The sequence below is a fragment of the Oncorhynchus clarkii genome, chromosome 1 (genome assembly GCF_045791955.1).
Source record: "Oncorhynchus clarkii lewisi isolate Uvic-CL-2024 chromosome 1, UVic_Ocla_1.0, whole genome shotgun sequence".
In the NCBI taxonomy this organism is placed as follows: domain Eukaryota; kingdom Metazoa; phylum Chordata; class Actinopteri; order Salmoniformes; family Salmonidae; genus Oncorhynchus; species Oncorhynchus clarkii.
The window spans coordinates 90040435-90064382 of NC_092147.1; the positions used below are offsets into that span (position 1 = coordinate 90040435).

General features: G+C 42.0%; 2 protein-coding genes across 2 annotated transcripts in view; both read left to right on the plus strand.

Moving 5' to 3' along the window:
- The first annotated feature begins 480 nt into the window (after positions 1-480).
- On the plus strand, positions 481-3244 carry LOC139418223 (muscarinic acetylcholine receptor M3-like). The gene is made up of 4 exons (XM_071167516.1): positions 481-647; positions 943-1093; positions 1393-1462; positions 1707-3244. The coding sequence occupies exons 1-4, from the start codon at positions 481-483 to the stop codon at positions 3242-3244; spliced, it is 1926 nt and encodes a 641-aa protein (XP_071023617.1).
- A 17532-nt stretch (positions 3245-20776) lies between these two features.
- LOC139411221 (formin-2-like) overlaps positions 20777-23948 on the plus strand; it is a 145439-nt gene continuing 142267 nt past the window's right edge. Inside the window, exon 1 of the mRNA XM_071157272.1 lies at positions 20777-20850. Coding sequence (XP_071013373.1) covers positions 20777-20850 — 74 coding nt within the window. The remainder of the gene's footprint in view (positions 20851-23948) is intronic.

The following is a 23948-nucleotide window of genomic DNA, read 5'->3' on the forward strand; positions in this document are numbered from 1 at the left end:
AAGGTGTTGAAAGCGTTCCACAGGGATGCTGGCCCATGTTGACTCCAATGCTTCCCACAGTTGTGTCAAGTTGTCTGGATGTCCTTTGGGTGGTGGGCCATTCTTGATACACACAGGAAACTGTTGAGCATGAAAAACCCTGTAGTGTTGCAGTTCTTGACACACTCAAACCGTTGCGCCTTCCACCTACTACCATATCCCGTTCAAAGGTACTTAAATCAATTGTCTCAATGCTTAAAAATCTTTCTTTAACCCGTCTCCTCCTCTTCATCTACACTGATTGAAGTGTATTTAATAAGCGACATCAATAAGGGAACATATCTTTCACCCAAATTCACCTGGTCAGTCTATGCCATATGGAAAGAGCAGGTGTTCTTTAATGTTTTGTACACTCAGAGTATATGACTTTATAAAGCCAAAAACCTAATGGTATTTTCTCTCCCAGGTGTCTCCAGAATATGTCCTCAGGACGGCAGCGCTATGACCTTGAACCTGAACTCGTCCAGCTCTTCCCCCTCTGTAGACCCCAGTATGTACCTGAACAACAGCTCCCCAGGGTTGAGGGTCTACGCCGACAACGCCATCCTGGGCCTGGGCCTTGTGCTGGACAACGACTCCATTACCAGGGACCTCACCAACCTGACCAGGTATAGGTTAGAGGGTTAGAAACCGAATCCCAGAGTTAACTCTCTGAAGGGAATTTGCAGGGAGTGAGCCAGAAACTGGATTGGGTTTTCTGGAATTCATTACCTTAGACACTATATTCCTGCCTGTTGTGCCCTTGAGCAAGGGACTTAACCTCTAAACTGCTCTAGGGGTGTTGCACTGTGACTGAGCCATTCCTACAACCTCTCCGTCTGTTTGTCTCGGGAGTGTTTGGATGAAGGAAATACATTTCAGTTTCAGTGTTACAATGTAATCATCTTGTTCCTCTTCGACCAGCCTGTCCAACGCCTCCCTCCTTGACCCCACGGTGACCTATGACCCTCTGGGAGGTCACACCATCTGGCAGGTCATCCTGATCGTGTTCCTCACCGGGTCTCTGTCTCTGGTCACCGTCGTAGGAAACATCCTGGTGCTCATCTCCTTCAAGGTAGATTGTAGGCCGAGACTAACGTTACATTGTATTATGACTTCCTGTACCTGTTTAAGAAGGCTTGTCCGAGCCAGGCTCACGCCCTGTGGGCCATTCTATGTCCTGTCTCTGTAGCGCGAGGTAGCTTGATGGCACGTGTATCGCAGGTCGTAATTATTGCAAGGGGGCGTCCGTGCCTCAAAACTCTTACTGAATGGTCCACAACATTGTTTTTTTAACAGCGTTCGACATCATACGTCTTGTTAATTGATGTTTTACTGTGACACTTTAATCACAATGAAACATTTCTCTTCCAGGTGAACAAGCAGCTGAAGACGGTGAATAACTACTATCTCCTCAGTCTGGCCTTCGCTGACCTCATCATCGGTATTTTAACTGTACTTACTGTTTTCATACGTGTATAGATTATGTAATGTATCTCAGCTGATATTGATAATGTATTGTACCATGATTTCCTACAGTGTCTCACAAATGTGTAATATGTATTAGTCAATTACTGTAATATCAAATGTGTAATATTTATAGTCAATTACTGTAATATCATGAGTAGTATATATAGTCAATTACTGTAATATCAGAGTGAAACTAAAATACAATTTTCTAATTCTAGGGACTCTTTCCATGAACCTCTACACTACCTACATTATCATGGACCAATGGGCTTTAGGGAACTGGGCGTGCGACCTGTGGTTGGCTATCGACTACGTGGCGAGCAACGCCTCCGTCATGAACCTGCTGGTGATCAGCTTCGACCGCTACTTCTCCATAACTCGACCTCTGACTTACCGGGCCAAGAGGACCACCAAGAGAGCTCTGACTATGATCAGCATGGCCTGGTCCGTGTCCTTCGTCCTGTGGGCCCCGGCTATACTCTTCTGGCAGTATATCGTAGGGGAGCGCACTGTGCCTCGTGGAGAATGCTTTATCCAGTTTCTCTCAGAGCCTATTATCACATTCTGCACGGCCATCGCTGCCTTCTACCTGCCGGTCACCATCATGACGGTTCTCTACTGGAGGATCTACAGAGAGACAGAGAACAGGCAGAAGGACCTGGCGGGGTTGAGGGGGTCGGGGGCAGGGAACAAGGCGGGCCAGGGGGGTAGCCAGAAGGAGGAGGAGGAGAAGAAGGAGGAGGCCCAGGAAGAGGAGGCTCCCATGGTGCCCAAGACAGGAAGCTCCAGGAGCTGCAGCAGTTACGAGCTTAACCAGGCCGGTCAGAAAGACTCTGGAGCCAAGAAGACCAGAGGGTGCTTCCGGTTCTGGCCGCTGAGTAGGTGGTCCAAGAAGAAGACAATCACAGTGGGAGGAGAGCCGGAACACAGCAGCTCCGATAGCTGGAACAACAACGATGGGGGCGGGGCCTCCATGGACCAATCAGACTCTGAGAACGAGGAGGGGGCGACGGAGTCAAGCCGAGCTATCTATTCCATCGTGGTCAACCTGCCGGGGATAAACTCCGCCCCTGGTAACAACCCTAACAATGACAACCAGCTGACATCTCCTGAGGACCAGGATGCTACGAAGGACCCTCTCCGGCCACAAGTGGGCGATAATAAGGAAAAGAAGACGTCCTCTAATACCAGAAGGGAGAAAGACAAGGAAGACAAGAGCTACCACCAACGCTCCTTCTCTAAAACCCCCGTCACTTCCTCGTCTTCCATCCAGACCTCCACCAAGAGCCACCAAACAGGGGATGTGTCGTCCACCTCCAAGTCCCCCTCCTCGGCCCCCATCTCCTTGAAGGATGCAGCCATGGCCAAGCGCTTCGCCTCCAAAGCCAAGACCCAGATCACCAAGCGTAAGAAGCAGAGTGTAGTCAAGGAGAAGAAAGAGAAGAAGGCCGCCCAGACTCTCAGTGCCATCCTGCTTGCTTTCATCATAACCTGGACTCCCTATAACATTATGGTGTTGGTCAACACCTTCTGTACTGGCTGCATCCCTGAGGCTCTGTGGGCTCTGGGCTATTGGCTGTGTTACGTCAACAGCACCATCAACCCCATGTGTTACGCCATGTGCAACCTCACCTTCAGGAACACCTTCAAGATGATTCTGCTCTGCCGCTGGCAGGACATCAACAAACGCAACAAGCCTCAGTTCCAGCAGAGGCAGACGGTCGCCTTCCGCAAGAAGGAGCCCTTGCAGGTGTAATCTACTGGGGCCCTGGGTCAGCTGTATAGGGCTCTGTCGGGCCTCTCTGGGACCCTGGGTCAGCTGTATAGGGCTCTGTCGGGCCTCTCTGGAACCCTGGGTCAGCTGTATAGGGCTCTTTCGGGCCTCTCTGGGATGATTTATATTAACAGGACAGTTGGCCAGGGAGATGGACTGTACTTACGAGCCTTTCTCAACGATGAAGAGATCACATAATAATATAATAATACAATGGAAAATAGTAACACGACAAATAAAATACACAATTATTTTCAATTAACTCTGCATCTCTTTCAACTATTTACTTTTTCCCCCCACAACTGGCACCAGTTTGGCGCCAAAACATTGACAACAAAGACATATTCAACATAGTAAAATTATTAAAAACTGTCTAAAAAAAACCACAGGACACTTCATGCTGAATCCCTCATATTTAACAGCAATGGTGTTCACCAACTTGGTTTATATTTAGAATGATGTTTTACAGCTTTGTCATTCTATGTTTATTTTCAAATCAGATATGTTGCATGTGATAAGGCCACACAGATGACCAGGGATATTTATACACGGAGGGAAGGGGAGATTTGATTAGATTTGATTTGATGTTCCAACCCAATGGAATATTTGGGACATATAAAAGGGCTGTCAAATGTATGACAATATCTGTTGGTGTTTCCAAGCCTGGTTTTAACTGAACTGTTGCTATACGGTTACAGACCTTCAACAATCCTACAGAACACGGTTACAAACCTTCAACAATCCTACAGAACACGGTTACAAACCTTCAACAATCCTACAGAACACGGTTACAGAACACGGTTACAGACCTTCAACAATCCTACAGAACACGGTTACAAACCTTCAACAATCCTACAGAACACGGTTACAGAACACGGTTACAGACCTTCAACAATCAGACAGAACACGGTTACAGACCTTCAACAATCCTACAGAACACGGTTACAGAACACGGTTACAGACCTTCAACAATCAGACAGAACACGGTTACAGACCTTCAACAATCCTACAGAACACGGTTACAGACCTTCAACAATCAGACAGAACACGGTTACAGACCTTCAACAATCCTACAGAACACGGTTACAGAACTTCAACAATCCTACAGAACACGGTTACAGACCTTCAACAATCCTACAGAACACGGTTACAGACCTTCAACAATCAGACAGAACACGGTTACAGACCTTCAACAATCAGACAGAACACGGTTACAGACCTTCAACAATCCTACAGAACACGGTTACAGACCTTCAACAATCAGACAGAACACGGTTACAGACCTTCAACAATCAGACAGAACACAGTTACAGACCTTCAACAATGAGACAGAACACGGTTACAGACCTTCAACAATCCTACAGAACACGGTTACAGACCTTCAACAATCAGACAGAACACGGTTACAGACCTTCAACAATCATACAGAACACGGTTACAGACCTTCAACAATCATACAGAACACGGTTACAGACCTTCAACAATCATACAGAACACGGTTACAGACCTTCAACAATCCTACAGAACACGGTTACAGACCTTCAACAATCCTACAGAACACGGTTACAGACCTTCAACAATCATACAGAACACGGTTACAGACCTTCAACAATCAGACAGAACACAGTTACAGACCTTCAACAATCAGACAGAACACGGTTACAGACCTTCAACAATGAGACAGAACACGGTTACAGACCTTCAACAATCCTACAGAACACGGTTACAGACCTTCAACAATCCTACAGAACACGGTTACAGACCTTCAACAATCATACAGAACACGGTTACAGACCTTCAACAATCTTACAGAACACGGTTACAGACCTTCAACAATCCTACAGAACACGGTTACAGACCTTCAACAATCAGACAGAACACAGTTACAGACCTTCAACAATCCTACAGAACACGGTTACAGACTTTCAACAATCCTACAGAACACGGTTACAGACCTTCAACAATCCTACAGAACACGGTTACAGAACTTCAACAATCAGACAGAACACGGTTACAGACCTTCAACAATCCTACAGAACACAGTTACAGACCTTCAACAATCCTACAGAACACGGTTACAGACCTTCAACAATCCTACAGAACACGGTTACAGACCTTCAACAATCCTACAGAACACGGTTACAGACCTTCAACAATCAGACAGAACACAGTTACAGACCTTCAACAATCAGACAGAACACAGTTACAGACCTTCAACAATCCTACAGAACACGGTTACAGACCTTCAACAATCATACAGAACACAGTTACTGACCTTCAACAATCCTACAGAACACGGTTACAGACCTTCAACAATCCTACAGAACACGGTTACAGAACTTCAACAATCAGACAGAACACGGTTACAGACCTTCAACAATCAGACAGAACACGGTTACAGACCTTCAACAATCAGACAGAACACGGTTACAGACCTTCAACAATCCTACAGAACACGGTTACAGACCTTCAACAATCATACAGAACACGGTTACAGACCTTCAACAATCAGACAGAACACGGTTACAGACCTTCAACAATCATACAGAACACGGTTACAGATCTTCAACAATCATACAGAACACTGTTACAGAACTTCAACAATCAGACAGAACACGGTTACAGACCTTCAACAATCAGACAGAACACGGTTACAGACCTTCAACAATCATACAGAACACGGTTACAGACCTTCAACAATCCTACAGAACACGGTTGCCTTTCCAGTTGGCAGATATATACAATTAGGTGAATAAGTGGACATGTAAAGTTGCAGTACTTTGTAAAGGTGCAGTACATTGCAAAGTTGCAGTACTTTGTAAAGGTGCAGTACTTAGTAAAGGTGCAGTACTTTGTAAAGCTGCAGTACTTTGTAAAGTTGCAGTACTTTGTAAAGTCGCAGTACTTTGTAAAGTTGCAGTACTTTGTAAAGTTGCAGTACTTTGTAAAGGTGCAGTACTTTGTAAAGGTGCAGTACTTTGTAAAGATGGAGTACTTTGTAAAGTTGCAGTACTTTGTAAAGTTGCAGTACTTTGTAAAGGTGCAGTACTTTGTAAAGGTGCAGTACTTTGTAAAGTTGCAGTACTTTGTAAAGTTGCAGTACTTTGTAAAGTTGCAGTACTTGGTAAAGTTGCAGTACTTTGTAAAGGTGCAGTACTTTGTAAAGGTGCAGTACTTTGTAAAGGTGCAATACTTTGTAAAGCTGCAGTACTTTGCAAAGGTGCAATACTTCCATGTAAAGATGCAGTACTTTGTTAAGCTGCAGTACTTTCATGTAAAACTGCAGTACTTTCATGTAAAGCTGCAGTACTTTCATGTACATTTGCAGTACTTTCATGTAAATCTGCAGTTCAGTCATGTACATTTGCAGTACTTTCATGTACATTTGCAGTACTTTCATGTACATCTGCAGTACTTTCATGTAAATCTGCAGTACTTTCCAAGTGTCTGTGAGTGGCGTGCTACTCTACTCTTTGATTCCACCCAATGAGTTCTGGTGAGAAGTGAACTACTTCCTGAGCCAGTAACCTTTTTCATCCCATGTTATTTCATGTGTTTGGCTAATATTCTGTGTGGTTGCCGGGGATGATTTTAACAACGTGTCGGGGACCATTGTGGTGGTTGTAATAGTTGCTCAAAGTGAGACAGTGTTGTTTAAAAAGGGGTTGCAAAAACACAGGTAACTTTCTAAGAATTCTCAGGTTTTTTTCCCTCCAAAAAAACAAATCCTGGTAGGAAGAGTCCTGGAAACAGGAAGGAATGTTGGAATCCTCCAATTGGGATTTGTGGAAAACCTGGGAATTATGGGGAAAGGCGCTGTAATTTTGCATCTCTTGTTGTAAAGCACAGGGCTGGTGTACAAGCTGCTTATATGATCTAAAATAACTGTGTGATTATGAGGTGATATTTACATTGTGACTGTGTGGATTCTTTAAATTGATGTTTATGTAGAGTATGATGCAGTTCTATGTTTATATAAAATGATTGTTCTATCTTTTCTATAAAATAATGTGACCCCGGTCCAAGATGTTCACGTGTAAACGACGAGGGACAAGATCATTTGCAATAAAGTAAAATCTATGTAATTAAATATGTTTTACCATGGAGACATATTGACAACAAAAAAAATGATGATGAGTTTTTCCATACAAGTCATATACCATAAATAAGATAATGTGTCTACGACTATAATGGTTACTAGCTATGAAACAAGTCGACCTGAGGTGAGATGTGTTGTCTGTGGTTGTCTATGGTAGGAAGGAGCTCACCGAGGATCTGCACCTCAAATGTTATTATTCTTGAGTTCCTCTTATAGAATATTATAAAGTATTTCAGATTTCCACAAACAGGACCAGCACTCAAAATGAATATTTCAGGCACCTATTTCAGTCCAAGTCGAGCACTGAAGTGTTTTTCCTTCCGACTGTTTCCAGGTGGAGAATGTCAGTAATCCAACAGCACCACCTAGTGGTATAAATGTAGTATGACGTAGTACTGAACGGTTGGTTGGCTCAAACTCAGCATGTCCAGCTGTCTATCTGTGTATCGGCTGGGTATTGTACTTGAAGTGGTACCTTATTATTTTAGGAGTAACTGATGTCGTCCTTAAATTAGCTAGAAATCCAGACCTGTTTTGTGCTATCATTCCACACCCTGTACTCCGTGTCTATATATCTGGCATGACACAGAGTGTGAAGGAGTGGAATGATAAGACTCGTACAGACCGGTATCCGGGCAACCAACAGACCGGTATCCAGGCAACCACTTAATAACATGGTGCAGTTTTTTGTCTCTTCGCTGATGTGGTGCCAGGTGTTTCGGGAGGACAGTTTTGTTGTCATGATGACCTTCATGGATTTCACAATGAGTTGACCAGGACACACAATGAGTTGACCAGGACACACAATGAGTTGACCAGGACACACAATGAGTTGACCAGGACACACAATGAGTTGACCAGAACACACAATGAGGACACACAATGAGTTGACCAGGATACACAATGAGTTGACCAGGACACACAATGAGTTGACCAGGACACACAATGAGTTGACCAGGACACACAATGAGTTGACCAGGACACACAATGAGGACACACAATGAGTTGACCAGGACACACAATGAGTTGACCAGGATACACAATGAGTTGACCAGGACACACAATGAGTTGACTAGGACACACAATGAGTTGACCAGGACACACAATGAGTTGACCAGGATACACAATGAGTTGACCAGGACACACAATGAGTTAACCAGGACACACAATGAGTTGACCAGGACACACGATGAGTTGACCAGGACACACAATGAGTTGACCAGGATACACAATGAGTTGACCAGGACACACGATGAGTTGACCAGGACACACAATGAGTTGACCAGGACACACAATGAGTTGACCAGGACACACAATGAGTTGACCAGGACACACGATGAGTTGACCAGGACACACAATGAGTTGACCAGGACACACAATGAGTTGACCAGGACACACAATGAGTTGACCAGGACACACAATGAGTTGACCAGGACACACAATGAGTTGACCAGGATACACAATGTGTTGACCAGGACACACAATGTGTTGACCAGGACACACAATGAGTTGACCAGGACACACCATGAGTTGACCAGGACACACGATGAGTTGACTAGGACACACAATGAGTTGACCAGGACACACGATGAGTTGACCAGGACACACGATGAGTTGACCAGGACACACGATGAGTTGACCAGGATACACAATGAGTTGACCAGGACACACGATGAGTTGACCAGGACACACAATGAGTTGACCAGGATACACAATGAGTTGACCAGGACACACAATGAGTTGACCAGGACACACAATGAGTTGACCAGGACACACAATGAGGATACACAATGAGTTGACCAGGACACACAATGAGTTGACCAGGACACACAATGAGTTGACCAGGATACACGATGAGTTGACAAGGACACACAATGAGTTGACCAGGACACACAATGAGTTGACCAGGACACACAATGAGGACACACAATGAGTTGACCAGGACACACAATGAGTTGACCAGGACACACAATGAGTTGACCAGGACACACAATGAGTTGACCAGGATACACAATGAGTTGACCAGGACACACGATGAGTTGACCAGGACACACAATGAGTTGACCAGGACACACAATGAGTTGACCAGGACACACAATGTGTTGACCAGGACACACAATGAGTTGACCAGGACACACAATGAGTTGACCAGGACACACAATGAGTTGACCAGGATACACAATGAGTTGACCAGGATACACAATGAGGACACACGATGAGTTGACCAGGACACACAATGAGTTGACCAGGACACACGATGAGTTGACCAGGACACACGATGAGTTGACCAGGACACACAATGAGTTGACCAGGACACACAATGAGTTGACCAGGACACACAATGAGTTGACCAGGATACACAATGAGTTAACCAGGACACACGATGAGTTGACCAGGACACACAATGAGTTGACCAGGACACACAATGAGTTGACCAGGACACACAATGAGTTGACCAGGACACACAATGAGTTGACCAGGACACACAATGAGTTGACCAGGACACACAATGAGTTGACCAGGATACACGATGAGTTGACCAGGACACACAATGAGTTGACCAGGACACACAATGAGTTGACCAGGACACACAATGAGTTGACCAGGACACACAATGAGTTGACCAGGATACACAATGAGTTAACCAGGACACACGATGAGTTGACCAGGACACACAATGAGTTGACCAGGACACACAATGAGTTGACCAGGACACACAATGAGTTGACCAGGACACACAATGAGTTGACCAGGACACACAATGAGTTGACCAGGATACACGATGAGTTGACCAGGACACACAATGAGTTGACCAGGACACACAATGAGTTGACCAGGACACACAATGAGTTGACCAGGACACACAATGAGTTGACCAGGATACACGATGAGTTAACCAGGACACACGATGAGTTGACCAGGACACACAATGAGTTGACCAGGACACACAATGAGTTGACCAGGATACACGATGAGTTGACCAGGACACACAATGAGTTGACCAGGACACACAATGAGTTGACCAGGATGCACAATGAGTTGACCAGGATACACAATGAGTTGACCAGGATACACAATGTTGGATTTTATTTTTTCCAAGACGTTTTAAGGATTGTTCTAGTTTTCAAATACACCTTTTTGACACAAGAATTATACAAGACGTTTGGTTTTATCGCCATTATGTGTGGAATTATGGACAGATTCATTTAGATGTTTGGTTGTTCCACATATGTGATCAGATCAATAGAAGGATAAGTCATTTTCTAAGTGTTTTATAAATCCACGTTTTGCGTTATTGAAATGTTTTATAATGATATGATTGACTTATGTTACTGAGCCATATAATCTTATGCTTGTCATATTCTATAAGAGATGGTTTGTTAGTTACTTCCACCTTGATGGACACAGACGGCGTGTTCAGCTATGACAATATGATGAGTTTGTATTAGTTTTGTTAAAGCACTTCTGAAGAACACTCGTTTTAATGACAAATCATTTGAAGGATTTTTTTTATTTTAATTTTTATAAACGTGTCATTTTATAGAGGAATAAAGTTTCTTACTGTGTTTCAGTGTCCGGTCACAGATTGTTGTTACACACACACACGCACACACACGCACGCACACACGCACGCACGCACGCACGCACGCACGCACGCACACACACACACACACACACACACACACACACACACACACGTGTAAGAGTACTCTTCTTGCGTTGTGTACAATCAGTCATCGACACGGAACTCCAACATGTAGCACCAGTCATGTAGATTTATTCTGTTAGGAACGGCACAAAATTGCACGTCATGCGATGCACGTCTCACCATCCAACTCTGCACTCACGCACTGTACAAAATATACCAACCCCCCCACCAGACACAGTAAGTTGCTATCTAGTATTAGCTGGAATTCTCTACAACTAAATGCACAACAACTATGCACCAAAAAACGATGCATCTTATGTGTGATGTTCCAATAACATTTACAAACTAATTGATATAAATTGTACATTTAAATCATCACTTGAAAGTATAAAAATCACTTTTGATGTACAGTGCTTTGCAACCAACAACTTACCGCTGGTTTGGTGCTTGTTCACTGGGACGATTCTAACTGGAACATCCCCCCTCGTAAGCAAGCTACGCAAACCAGCCAATAAGATGCCATGTTGTGTAGGTGAAGGCAAGACAAACTCAAACCAAAAACCCATTGGCTTAACAATAAAGTGGCAAGGGGAATCACCAATATAACCCTGTTACACACACACCAAATATTAGGAACACCTTCCTTCAGAACAGCCTCGATTTGTCTGGTCATGGACTCTACAAGGTGTTGAAAGCGTTCCACAGGGATGCTGGACCATGTTGACTCCAATGCTTCCCCCACAGTTGTGTCCACTTGGCTGGATGTCCTTTGGGTGGTGGAACCTTCTTGATACACTCGGGGAAACTGTTGAGTGTGAAAAAACCCAGCAGCGTTGCAGTTCTTGACACAAACCGGTGCGCCTGGCACCTACTACCATACCCTGTTCAAAGGCTACTTAAATATTTAGTCTTGACCATTCACCCTCTGAACGTCACACATACAATATCAAAGTCTCAATTGTCTCAAGGCTTATAAATTCTTCTTTAACCCCGTCTCCTCCTCTTCATCTACACTGATTGAAGTGGATTTAACAAGTGACATCAATAAGGGATCATATCTTTCACCTGGATTCACCTGGTCAGTCTGTCATGGAATGATCAGGTGTTCCTAATGTTTTGTCTAGTCAGTGTAAATTCGGTAAGTACTAGCAGGTATAAAGTATAGACCAGCTTATTATAATGGAGGGTAAGGGAGTCTCCTGTTCCATTACCATCATCATGTTTATATCTTTTGATTGTTTATGTTTGACATAGGAACACGATATAACGTTAGCTCGATAAACCAAAAATGATGCTCCCCAGGACATTAGGCTTAGGTGTTTTCTCAAAATCAACCACTAGGCGTCACTTTTGTATTTGTTATAGATGACTGTATAACGTTATAGGTTTCTAGGTTTAGCAGTTAATTATAGTAGTAAGTTTACTTCTGTTTCTAGTAAAAAAAAAAATTTAAATACTGTCAAATGCCAAAGTTATGACCGGATTTGACTATGTGATCACAGGAAAATCAAAACGTCGCTCAAGGAATTCACACCTGTAAGAAATGTAATGGCTGATTGAATGTGCGCGTCTTTCCAATGGACTATGTGGTGGCTGCATGCTGGCGGTGAACGTTAACTTCACGGAGGCAACATGATGTGAGTAACGTCTGAATTTGCTAGGGAAATATTATTTGTATTTTTCCCCCCGCACATGTTCGTTAAACGTCCAGTAAAACCAATAACTTTCCCCATGTTCCTCACATTGATTGACACCAACACACCATGCGGCAAATTGTCAGCAATCTGGTTGAGGTGTCAGAGCGAGATTAGTTGCAATTAGGAAACAGCATCTACATTCTACACCTCCACTATGGAGTTGCTGTCATTTCGTAACATATTAGCCTAAACTGGAACTTTCTAGCCTGTTATAACGGTTATTGGTGATGTGAACATGGCAGGCAGTCCATTTTTAAATGTACGTTTCAGGAAAGGTTCGTTTTGTTTGTTACTATTGATTATACTACTTCTGCCCGGGGCGCATTTCGCTTGGGGACGAGCGCCGGAGCTGATCAGGTTGAACGTTATCGCACACCGTTGTACCTGTCTAAAAAATAAGAATATAGCCGGCAACATAATGTTGTCGTCGGGGGAGTGTTGAAATGCAGCATGTTATGATGACTACAGTGAGTTATCCTGATCCCGAATGACAGAACCACTTATTTTTTCAACCTTTTTATATAACTAGGTAAGTCAGTTAAGAACAAATTCTTATTTTCAATGACGACCTACCGGGGAACAGTGGGTTAACTGCCTGTTCAGGGGCAGAACGACAGATTTTTATCTAGACCGGTGGAAATCTGTCTTTTTGGTGTTTGGAAAAGACGCCTTTTCAACTTTCTGGAAAATGTGTATTTTAAAAATACTTGAAATACCTTTCATTCAGAAACCTAAATTGAACATAAATTCAACGTCTGGAAAATGCGTATTTTCAACGTCAATTTGCTTACTGGGACTATTCTAGTTTTTCTGGAGCCATTTGTTGAACGGTAAGGACCTGCCCTGTGCCAACTTAAGTTTGGTGGAGAAGGAATAATAGCCTGGGGCTGTTTTTCATGGTTCAAGGCCCCTTAGTTCCAGTGAAGGGAAATATTAACACTACAGCATACAATGACATTCTAGATGATTCTGTGCTTCCAACTTTGTGGCAACAGTTTGGGGAAGGCCCTTCCCTGTTTCAGCATGACAATGCCCCCGTGCACAAAGCGATGTCCAATCAGAAATGGTTTGTCAAGACCGGTGTGGAAGAACTTGCCTGGCCTGCAGCCCTGACCTTTACCCCTGACCTCACTAATGCTCTTGTGGCTGAATGGAAGCAAGTCCCCACAGCATTGTTCCAACATCTAGTGGAAAGCCTTCCCAGAAGAGTGGAGGCTGTTATAGCAGCAATGTTCCAACATCTAGTGGAAAGCCTTCCCAGAAGAGTGGAGGCTGTTGTCAGTAAAGGGGGAGGGACCAACTCCATATGCCCGTGATTCTGGAATGAGATGTTTGAGGAGCAGGTGTCCACATACTGTTGGACATGTCGTGTGTGTGTAGATAAACAGGGCCTTCAGAAAGTCTTCACACCCTTCGACTTCTGCCACATTTTGTTACAGGGTCGGATTAAAATGTATTTGTCTTTTTTTTGGAGGGGGGGGGGGGTCAATGGTCATTTGTAAAAAAAAATATATATTAACTTGATTACATAAGTATTCAACCTCCTGAGAGTATGTATATTAACTTGATTAGACCAGTATTCAACCTCCTGAGTATATATATTAACTTGATTACATAAGTATTCAACCTCCTGAGAGAATATATGTTAACTTGATTAGATAAGTATTCAACCTCCTGAGAGTATATATATTAACTTGATTACATCAGTATTCAACCTCCTGAGAGTATATATATTAACTTGATTACATCAGTATTCAACCTCCTGAGAGTATATATATTAACTTGATTACATCAGTATTCAACCTCCTGAGAGTATATATATTAACTTGATTACATCAGTATTCAACCTCCTGAGAGTATATATATTAACTTGATTAGATAAGTATTCAACCTCCTGAGAGTATGTATATTAACTTGATTAGACCAGTATTCAACCTCCTGAGTATATATATTAACTTGATTACATAAGTATTCAACCTCCTGAGAGAATATATGTTAACTTGATTAGATAAGTATTCAACCTCCTGAGAGTATATATATTAACTTGATTACATCAGTATTCAACCTCCTGAGAGTATATATATTAACTTGATTACATCAGTATTCAACCTCCTGAGAGTATATATATTAACTTGATTACATCAGTATTCAACCTCCTGAGAGTATATATATTAACTTGATTACATCAGTATTCAACCTCCTGAGAGTATATATATTAACTTGATTACATCAGTATTCAACCTCCTGAGAGTATATATATTAACTTGATTACATCAGTATTCAACCTCCTGAGAGTATATATATTAACTTGATTAGATAAGTATTCAACCTCCTGAGAGTATATATATTAACTTGATTACATCAGTATTCAACCTCCTGAGAGTTTATATATTAACTTGATTACATCAGTATTCAACCTCCTGAGAGTATATATATTAACTTGATTACATCAGTATTCAACCTCCTGAGAGTATATATATTAACTTGATTACATCAGTATTCAACCTCCTGAGAGTATATATATTAACTTGATTACATCAGTATTCAACCTCCTGAGTCAATACATGTTAGAATCACCTTTGGCAGCGATTACAGCTGTGAGTTTTGCACACCTGAATTGTACAATATTTGCCCATTTATTCTTACAAAATCTTTAAGCTCTGTCGCGTTGGTTTTTTATCTTTACTGGACAGCTATTTTCAGGTCTTGACATATATTTTCAAGCCGATTTAAGTGAAAAGTGTTACTGAGTGGCCTAGAACAGTCAATGTCGTCTTGGTAAGCAACTCCAGTGTAGATTGTCCTCCTGTTTTCTGACTAGTAGCCGCGTCTTCTCTTCCCTAGCAGTTTTTATTTAACCATTATTTAGCCAGTCAAGTCAGTTAAGAACAAATTCTTATTTACAATGAATAAAACGATGTAAATAACCAAGAAACAAGGTTAAAAGACTCACTTCAGGCAGACTTCTGTTTAAAGTCAATTGAAAAATGTCATGCCTGTGTTCAGCTCTATACGTGCCCACAGCTCCAGCAAGGCGGTGTTGTAGCGCAAGGTGGGGTAGGATTTGTAGATGTTTGACTTTGTGCGATTAAACAAAAACGGCAGAAATAATGTTTTAGGATAATAATAAACAATAAACGCAATAGAGGCAGTCTGCTTTCCACCAAACACTGCGAGACTAATTCACCTTTCAACAGGCAATAAACTAAAACGTCAGACTCAATCTCAGTCGCACAAACGTGACTGAAATCGCGTTACCACGGTAACCGCCCGCCCTTAAAGGGCCAGCTGTGCATTTTTGTGCATCAGATATTTCTGTTAAAGCTGTAATGGAGTATCACAGTATGCCTCATAATAGCCATAAAACCTGGCGGTCAAACAGGGGAATGGTTCCAATTGTTTTCTCAACTGTTCCTTTTCCCCCATAGGGGATTATAGCAACACTTAAAATAAGGGCTGTGTTTCATGTAGGGTTGTGTTTCATGTAGGCGTACCCTGGTGTGACATTTTAACTACATCTCTCTCTGGCAAGGTGACTTTTTAAAATAAATATATTTGCCTGTATTTACCCACCAAAACTGAAATGCTAATTACCTACTAATGTGGCTATGATAAAGAACTGCAAATTCCACAATGATCTGGACGAGACTGCCGACTCAAGCCAAGAGTTAATCCATAGATTCTTACCATCTGTTACATGAGTTAATGAATAAATTGGCTACATTCCTTTAAATGGACAATTCTGTGAACTGTCTTGTGCAAGTTTTACATGGACACAATACCTGTTAGCAAAGGTGTCAGCTGGAGAGGATGTGCAGGAGCATGCTGGGATTTGTAGTTTTGCCTGATGTCTACTTTGATGCTAATTATCATTTTTGAATCTGAGAGTAAATATAGACTAAGTCACTTTGTCCGAGAGAGATTTACATGGTTATTAAAAATGCCAAGCCGGGGTGAGCCTACACGAAACACCTTTTAAGTGTTTCTAAAATGAATGGTAGAAAAACTATAGGAACCATTTCCCTGTTCGACCGCTAAGAGCTCTTTATATAACTTTGTTGGCGACCCTACAAAATGCACGTAGAAATGTGAGTTATAGATCTGTCATTTTCATTGAGAGCAAGTCTAAGAAAGCGGTAGATCTGTTCTTTTGTTTTTGCGTCTTTTGGTTTTGTACACCAGCTGAAAATACTATATTAATATAATATAAATACTATATTAATATAAATACTATATAAATATAATATAAATACTATATTAATATAAATACTATATAAATATAATATAAATACTATAGTAATATAATATAAATACTATATAAATATAATATAAATACTATATTAATATAAATACTATATAAATATAATATAAATACTATAGTAATATAATATAAATACTATATTAATATAATATAAATACTATATAAATATAATATAAATACTATATTAATATAATATAAATACTATATTAATATAATATAAATACTATAGTAATATAATATAAATACTATAGTAATATAATATAAATACTATATTAATATAATATAAATACTATAGTAATATAATATAAATACTATATAAATATAATATAAATACTATAGTAATATAATATAAATACTATATTAATATAATATAAATACTATATAAATATAATATAAATACTATATTAATATAATATAAATACTATATAAATATAATATAAATACTATATTAATATAAATACTATATAAATATAATATAAATACTATATTAATATAATATAAATACTATATAAATATAATATAAATACTATATAAATATAATATAAATACTATATTAATATAATATAAATACTATATAAATATAATATAAATACTATATTAATATAAATACTATATAAATATAATATAAATACTATATAAATATAATATAAATACTATATTAATATAATATAAATACTATATAAATATAATATAAATACTATATTAATATAAATACTATATAAATATAATATAAATACTATGTTAATATAAATACTATATTAATATAAATACTATATTAATATAAATACTATATTAATATAATATAAATACTATATTAATATAATATAAATACTATATTAATATAATATAAATACTATAGTAATATAATATAAATACTATAGTAATATAATATAAATACTATATTAATATAAATACTATATTAATATAATATAAATACTATATTAATATAATATAAATACTATATTAATATAAATACTATATTAATATAATATAAATACTATATTAATATAATATAAATACTATATTTTTGGAAAACACTTCAAAGCGGTTCAGACGGCGCCATTTAAGCAGCAGTTTTACGGGCACCTAAACAATTGTTTATTTTCTCACATTATTTGTAACTTATTTTGTACATGTTTTTGCCACCATATCTTACGGCAAAAAAGAGCTTCTAGATATCAGGACAGCGATCACTCGCCTCGGATTAGACAAAGAGTTTCTGGATATCAGGACAGAGATCACTCACCTCGGATTAGACAAAGAGCTTCTGGATATCAGGACAGAGATCACTCACCTCGGATTAGACAAAGAGCTTCTGGATATCAGGACAGAGATCACTCACCTCGGATTAGACAAAGAGCTTCTGGATATCAGGACAGAGATCACTCACCTCGGATTAGACAAAGAGCTTCTGGATATCAGGACAGAGATCACTCACCTCAGATTAGACAAAGAGCTTCTGGATATCAGGACAGAGATCACTCACCTCGGATTAGACAAAGAGCTTCTGGATATCAGGACAGAGATCACTCACCTCGGATTAGACAAAGATGTTATCTTCAACAAGCAGGACGCACAGGATGTACTTCAGACACCCAACAAGGCCAACATCCCCATCATTGGCAAGAGAAAGAGGTGCAGGTTCAGAGGACACAGAGCGGGGTTCCTCGTCCGGAGAAGGCGATTGGGAAAGCTGCCGTTACGTCAATATTACGTCAATATTACAATTATATTATTACGTTGGCAATCATTGGATAATAAATTAGACAAGGTACGATCACGAATATCCTACCAACGGGACATCAAAAACTGTAAAATCTTATGTTTCACGGAATCGTGGCTAAATGATGACGTATATTCAGCTAGCGGGATGTACGCTGCACCGGCTAGATGGAACAACACAAGATGGGGGGGGGGGGGGGGGGCTGTGCATATTTGTAAACAGCTGGTACACGAAATCTAAGAAAGTCTCTAGATTTTGCTCGCCTGTAGTAGAATGTCTTATGATCGACTGTAGACCACACTATTTGCCACGAGTTTTCATCTATACTTTTCGTGGCTGTTTATTTACCACTGCAGACAGATGCTGGCACTAAGACCGCTGTATAAGGAAATAAGCAAACAGGAAATCACTCACCCAGAGGTGGCGCTCCTAGTGGCCGGAGACTTTAATGCAGGGAAACTTAAATCAGTTCTACCTCGTTTCTATCAACATGTTAAATGTGCAATCAGAGGGGGGAAAAAACATTCTAGTTCCCCTGTACTCCACACACAGAGACACATACAAAGCTCACCCTCCATTTGGCACATCTGAATATAATTATATCCTCCTGATTCTTGCTTACAAGCAAAAATTAAAGCAGGAAGCACCAGTAACTCGGTCAGGAAGCACCAGTATAAAGTGGTCAGATGAAGCAGATGCTAAACTACAGGACTGTTTTGCTATCACAGACTGGAACATGTTCCGGGATTCTTAAGATGGCATTGAGGAGTACACTACATCAGTCACTGGCTTCATCAATAAGTGCATTGATGACGTCGTCCCCACAGTGACCGTACCTACATACCCCAACCAGAAGCCATGGATTATAGACAACATCCACACTGAGCTAAAGGGAAGGGCTGCCGCTTTCAAGGTGCGGAATTCTAACCCGGAAGCTTAGAAGAAATCCTGCTATGCCCTCCAACGAACCATCAAACAGGCAACGCTTCAATACAGTGCTAAGATTGAATTGTACTATACCTGCGCCGACGCTCGTCTTATTTGACAGGGCCTGCAAACTATTAGACTGCAAAGGGAAGCACAGCTGAGAGCTGCCCATTGAGACGAGCAACTACTTCTGTGCTCGCTTCGTGGCAAATAACACTGAGGGATGCATGAGAGCATCAGCTGTTCCGGACGACTACATGATCATGCTCTCCGTAGCCGACGTGAGTAAGACCTTTATAAACATATAAAGACATTCACAAGGCCGCGGGGCCAACCGGATTACCAGGGCGTGTGCTCTGGGCATGTGCTGACCAACTGGCAGGTGTCTTCACTGACATTTTCAACTTGTCCATGATTTGAGTCTGTAATACCAACATATTTCAAGAAGACCACCATAGTCCTTGTGCCCAAGAACACTAAGGTAACCTGCCTAAATCACCACCGACCCGTAGCACTCAGGTCCGTAGCCATGAAGTGCTTTGAAAGGTTGGTAATGGCTCACATTAACACCATTATCCCAGAAACCCTAGACCCAATCCAATTTGCATACCGCCCTAACAGATCCACAGATGATGAAATCTCAATTGCACTCCACGCTACCCTTTCCCAGCTGGACAAAAGGAACACCTACGCGAGAGTGCTATTCATTGACGACAACCCAGCGTTCAACACCATCGTACCCTCAAAGCTCATCACTAAGCTAAGGATCCTGGGACTTAAACCCCTCCCTCTGCAACTGGATCCTGGACTTCCTGACGAAGAGGGTAGGTGGCAACATCTGCCACGCTGATCCTCAACACGTGGGCCCCTCAGGGGTGCATGCTCAGTCCCCTCCTGTACTCCCTGTTCACCCACGACTGCGTGGCCAGGCACAACTCCAACACCGTCATTAAGTTTGCAGACGACACAACAGTGGTAGGCCTGATCACCGGTGGGTGCCCCATTCTCATCGATGGGCCTGTAATGGAGCAGGTTGAGTGCTTCAAGTTCCTTGGTGTCCACATCGCCAACAAACTAGAATGGTCCAAACACACCAAGACAGTTGTGACGAGGGAATGACAAAGCCTATTCCCCCTCGGGAGAAAGAAAAGATTTGGCATGGGTCCTCAGATCCTCAAAAGGTTCTACATCTGCAACATCGACATCCTGACTGGTTGCATCACTCTGGTACGGCAACTGCTCGGCCTTCGACCGCAAGGCACTACAGAGGGTAGTGCGTACGGCCCAGTACATCGCTGGGGCTAAGCTTCCTGCCATCCAGGACCTCTACACCAGGCGGAGTCAGAGGAAGGTCCTAAAAAGACCCCAGCCACCCTAGTCATAGACTGTTCTCTGTACTTCCGCATGGCAAGCGGTACCGGAGTGCCATGTCTAGGACCAAAAGGCTTCTCAACCGTTTTTACCCCCAAGCCATAAGACTCCTGAACAGGCAATCAAATGGCTACCCAGATTATTTGCATTGTGACCCCCGCCCCCTAACCCCTATCTTGCACTGCTGCTACTCTGTTTATCATAGACTCAGCAAAAAAATAAACGTCCTCTCACTGTCAACTGCGTTTATTATCAGCAAACTTAATTAACATGTGTAAATATTTGTATGGACATAAGATTCAACAACTGAGACATAACCTGAACAAGTTCCACAGACATGTGACGAACAGAAATTGAATGTGTCCCTGAACAAAGGGGGGTCAAAATCAAAAGTAACAGTCAGTATCTGGTGTGGCCACCAGCTGCATTAAGTACTTCAGTGCATCTCCTCCTCATGGACTGCACCAGATCTTCCCGTTCTTGCTGTGAGATGTTACTCTTCCACCAAGGCGCCTGAATGTTCCCGGACATTTCTTCAGGGAATGGCCCTAGCCCGCTCCCTCTGATCCAACAGGTCCCATATGTGCTCAATGGGATTGAGATCCGGGCTCTTTGCTGTTCATGGCAGAACACTGACATTCCTGTTTTGTAGGAAATCACTCACAGAACGAGCAGTATGACTGGTGGCATTGTCATGCTGGAGGGTCATGTCAGGATGAGCCTGCAGGAAGGGTACCACATGAAGGAGGAGGATGTCTTCCCTGTAACGCACAGTGTTGAGATTGCCTGTAATGACGACAAGCTCAATCCGATGATGCTGTGACACACCGCCCCAGACCATAACAGACCCTCCACCTCCAAATCCATCCCGCTCCAGAGTACAGGCCTCGGTGTAACGCTCATTCCTTTGACGATAAACGCGAATCCGACCATCACCACTGGTGAGACACAACCGCGATTCGTCAGTGAAGAGCACTTTTTGCCAGTCCTGTCTGGTCCAGCAATGGTGGGTTTGTGCCCATATGCGACGTTGTTGCAGGTGATGTCTGGTGAGGACCTGCCTTACAACAGGCCTACAAGCCCCCAGTCCAGCCTCTCAGCCTATTGCGGACAGTCTGAGTACTGATGGGAGGATTGTGCTTTCCTGGTGTAACTCGGGCAGTTGTTGCCATCCTGTACTGTACTGTATGTACGTAGCCTCTCTACTGTATGTAGCCTCTCTACTGTACTTTTTTTTTTTTACATATAAATCACACTGTTGGGTGAGGCCCGTGGGTGAGGCCCGTGGGTGAGGCCCGTGGGTGAGGCCCGTGGGTGAGGCCCGTAAGTAAGGCCCGTGAGTAAGGCCTGTAACCTGTAAGTAAGGCCCGTAAGTAAGGCCCGTAAGTAAGGCCTGTAAGTAAGGCCTGTAAACCCGTAGGTAAGGCCCGTAGGTAAGGCCCGTAAGTAAGGCCCGTAAGTAAGGCCCGTAAGTAAGGCCCGTAAGTAAGGCCCGTAAACCCGTCAGTAAGGCCCGTCAGTAAGGCCCGTCAGTAAGGCCCGTCAGTAAGGCCCGTCGGTAAGGCCCGTCAGTAAGGCCTGTGGGTAAGGCCTGTCAGTAAGGCCTGTAAGTAAGGCCCGTAAGTAAGGCCTGCACCTGTTGTATTCGGAGTGACAAACTTTGATTTGATTATAATGATTCTTCACACTACTTGCTTGTTTTGTCACAGACCAAACTATTCTAATTGTAGCAACTAGGAAATGGAGGGGCAATTTCTGCATTGTGCAGCTTTGAACGACTCAGGTCACAAATGTCATTAAATTAATCAATGTACCACGACTTCATACTAATTATACGTTTTATTGTATTGTATGTGAATCAGCTTTTTGTGTTTTGTTGGTGTAATTTTAGTGGTCAATTAAACAAATTCAATAATAATAATAAATACACTGTTCAAAAGTTTGGAAATGTCCTTGTTTTTTAAAGATAAGCACTTTTTAAAATAACGTCAAATTCATCAGAAATACAGTGGAGACATTGTTAATGTTGTAAATGACTATTGTAGCTGGAAACGGCATCAAAAATCTGGAATATCTGCATAGGCGTACAGAGGCCCATTATCAGCATCAATCAAATGTATTTATATAGTCCTTCTTACATCAGCTGATATATCTAAGAGCTGTACAGAAACCCAGCCTAAAACCCCAAACAGCAAGCAATGCAGGTGTAGAAGCACGGTGGCTAGGAAAAACTCCCTAGAAAGGCCTAAACCTAGGAAGAAACCTAGAGTTGTGGCACCTGGCTGTGCCGGGTAGAGATTATAACAGAACATGGCCAAGATGTTCAAATGTTCATAAATGACCAGCAGGGTCAAATAATAATAATCACAGTGAACAGGTCAGGGCTCCATAGCCGCAGGCAGAACAGTTGAAACTGGAGCAGCAGCACGACCAGGTGGACTGGGGACAACAAGGATTCATCATGCCAGTTTGTCCTGAGGCATGGTCCTCGGGCTCAGGTCCTCCGAGAGAGAGAAAGAGGGAATTAGAGAGAGCATACTTAAATTCACACAGGACACCGGATAAGACAGGGGAGAGTACTCCAGCTTTAACAAACTGACCCTAGCCCCCCGACACAAACTACTGCAGCATAAATAATGGAGGCTGAGACAGGAGGGGTCAGGAGACACTGTGACCCTGTACGACGATACCCTCAGACAGGGCCAAACGGGCAGGATATAACCCCACCCACTTTGCCAAAGCACAGCTCCCACACCACTAGAGGGATATCTTCAACCACCAACTTACCATACCGAGACAAGGCCGAGTATAGCCCACAAAGATCTCTGACACGGCACAACCCGGGGGGGGGGCACTCCTGTGTTCCAATGGCACGTTGTGTTAGATAATCCAAGTTTATCATTTTTAAAGGCTAACACAACGTGCCATTGGAACACAGGAGTGATTTCTAAGGGACCCC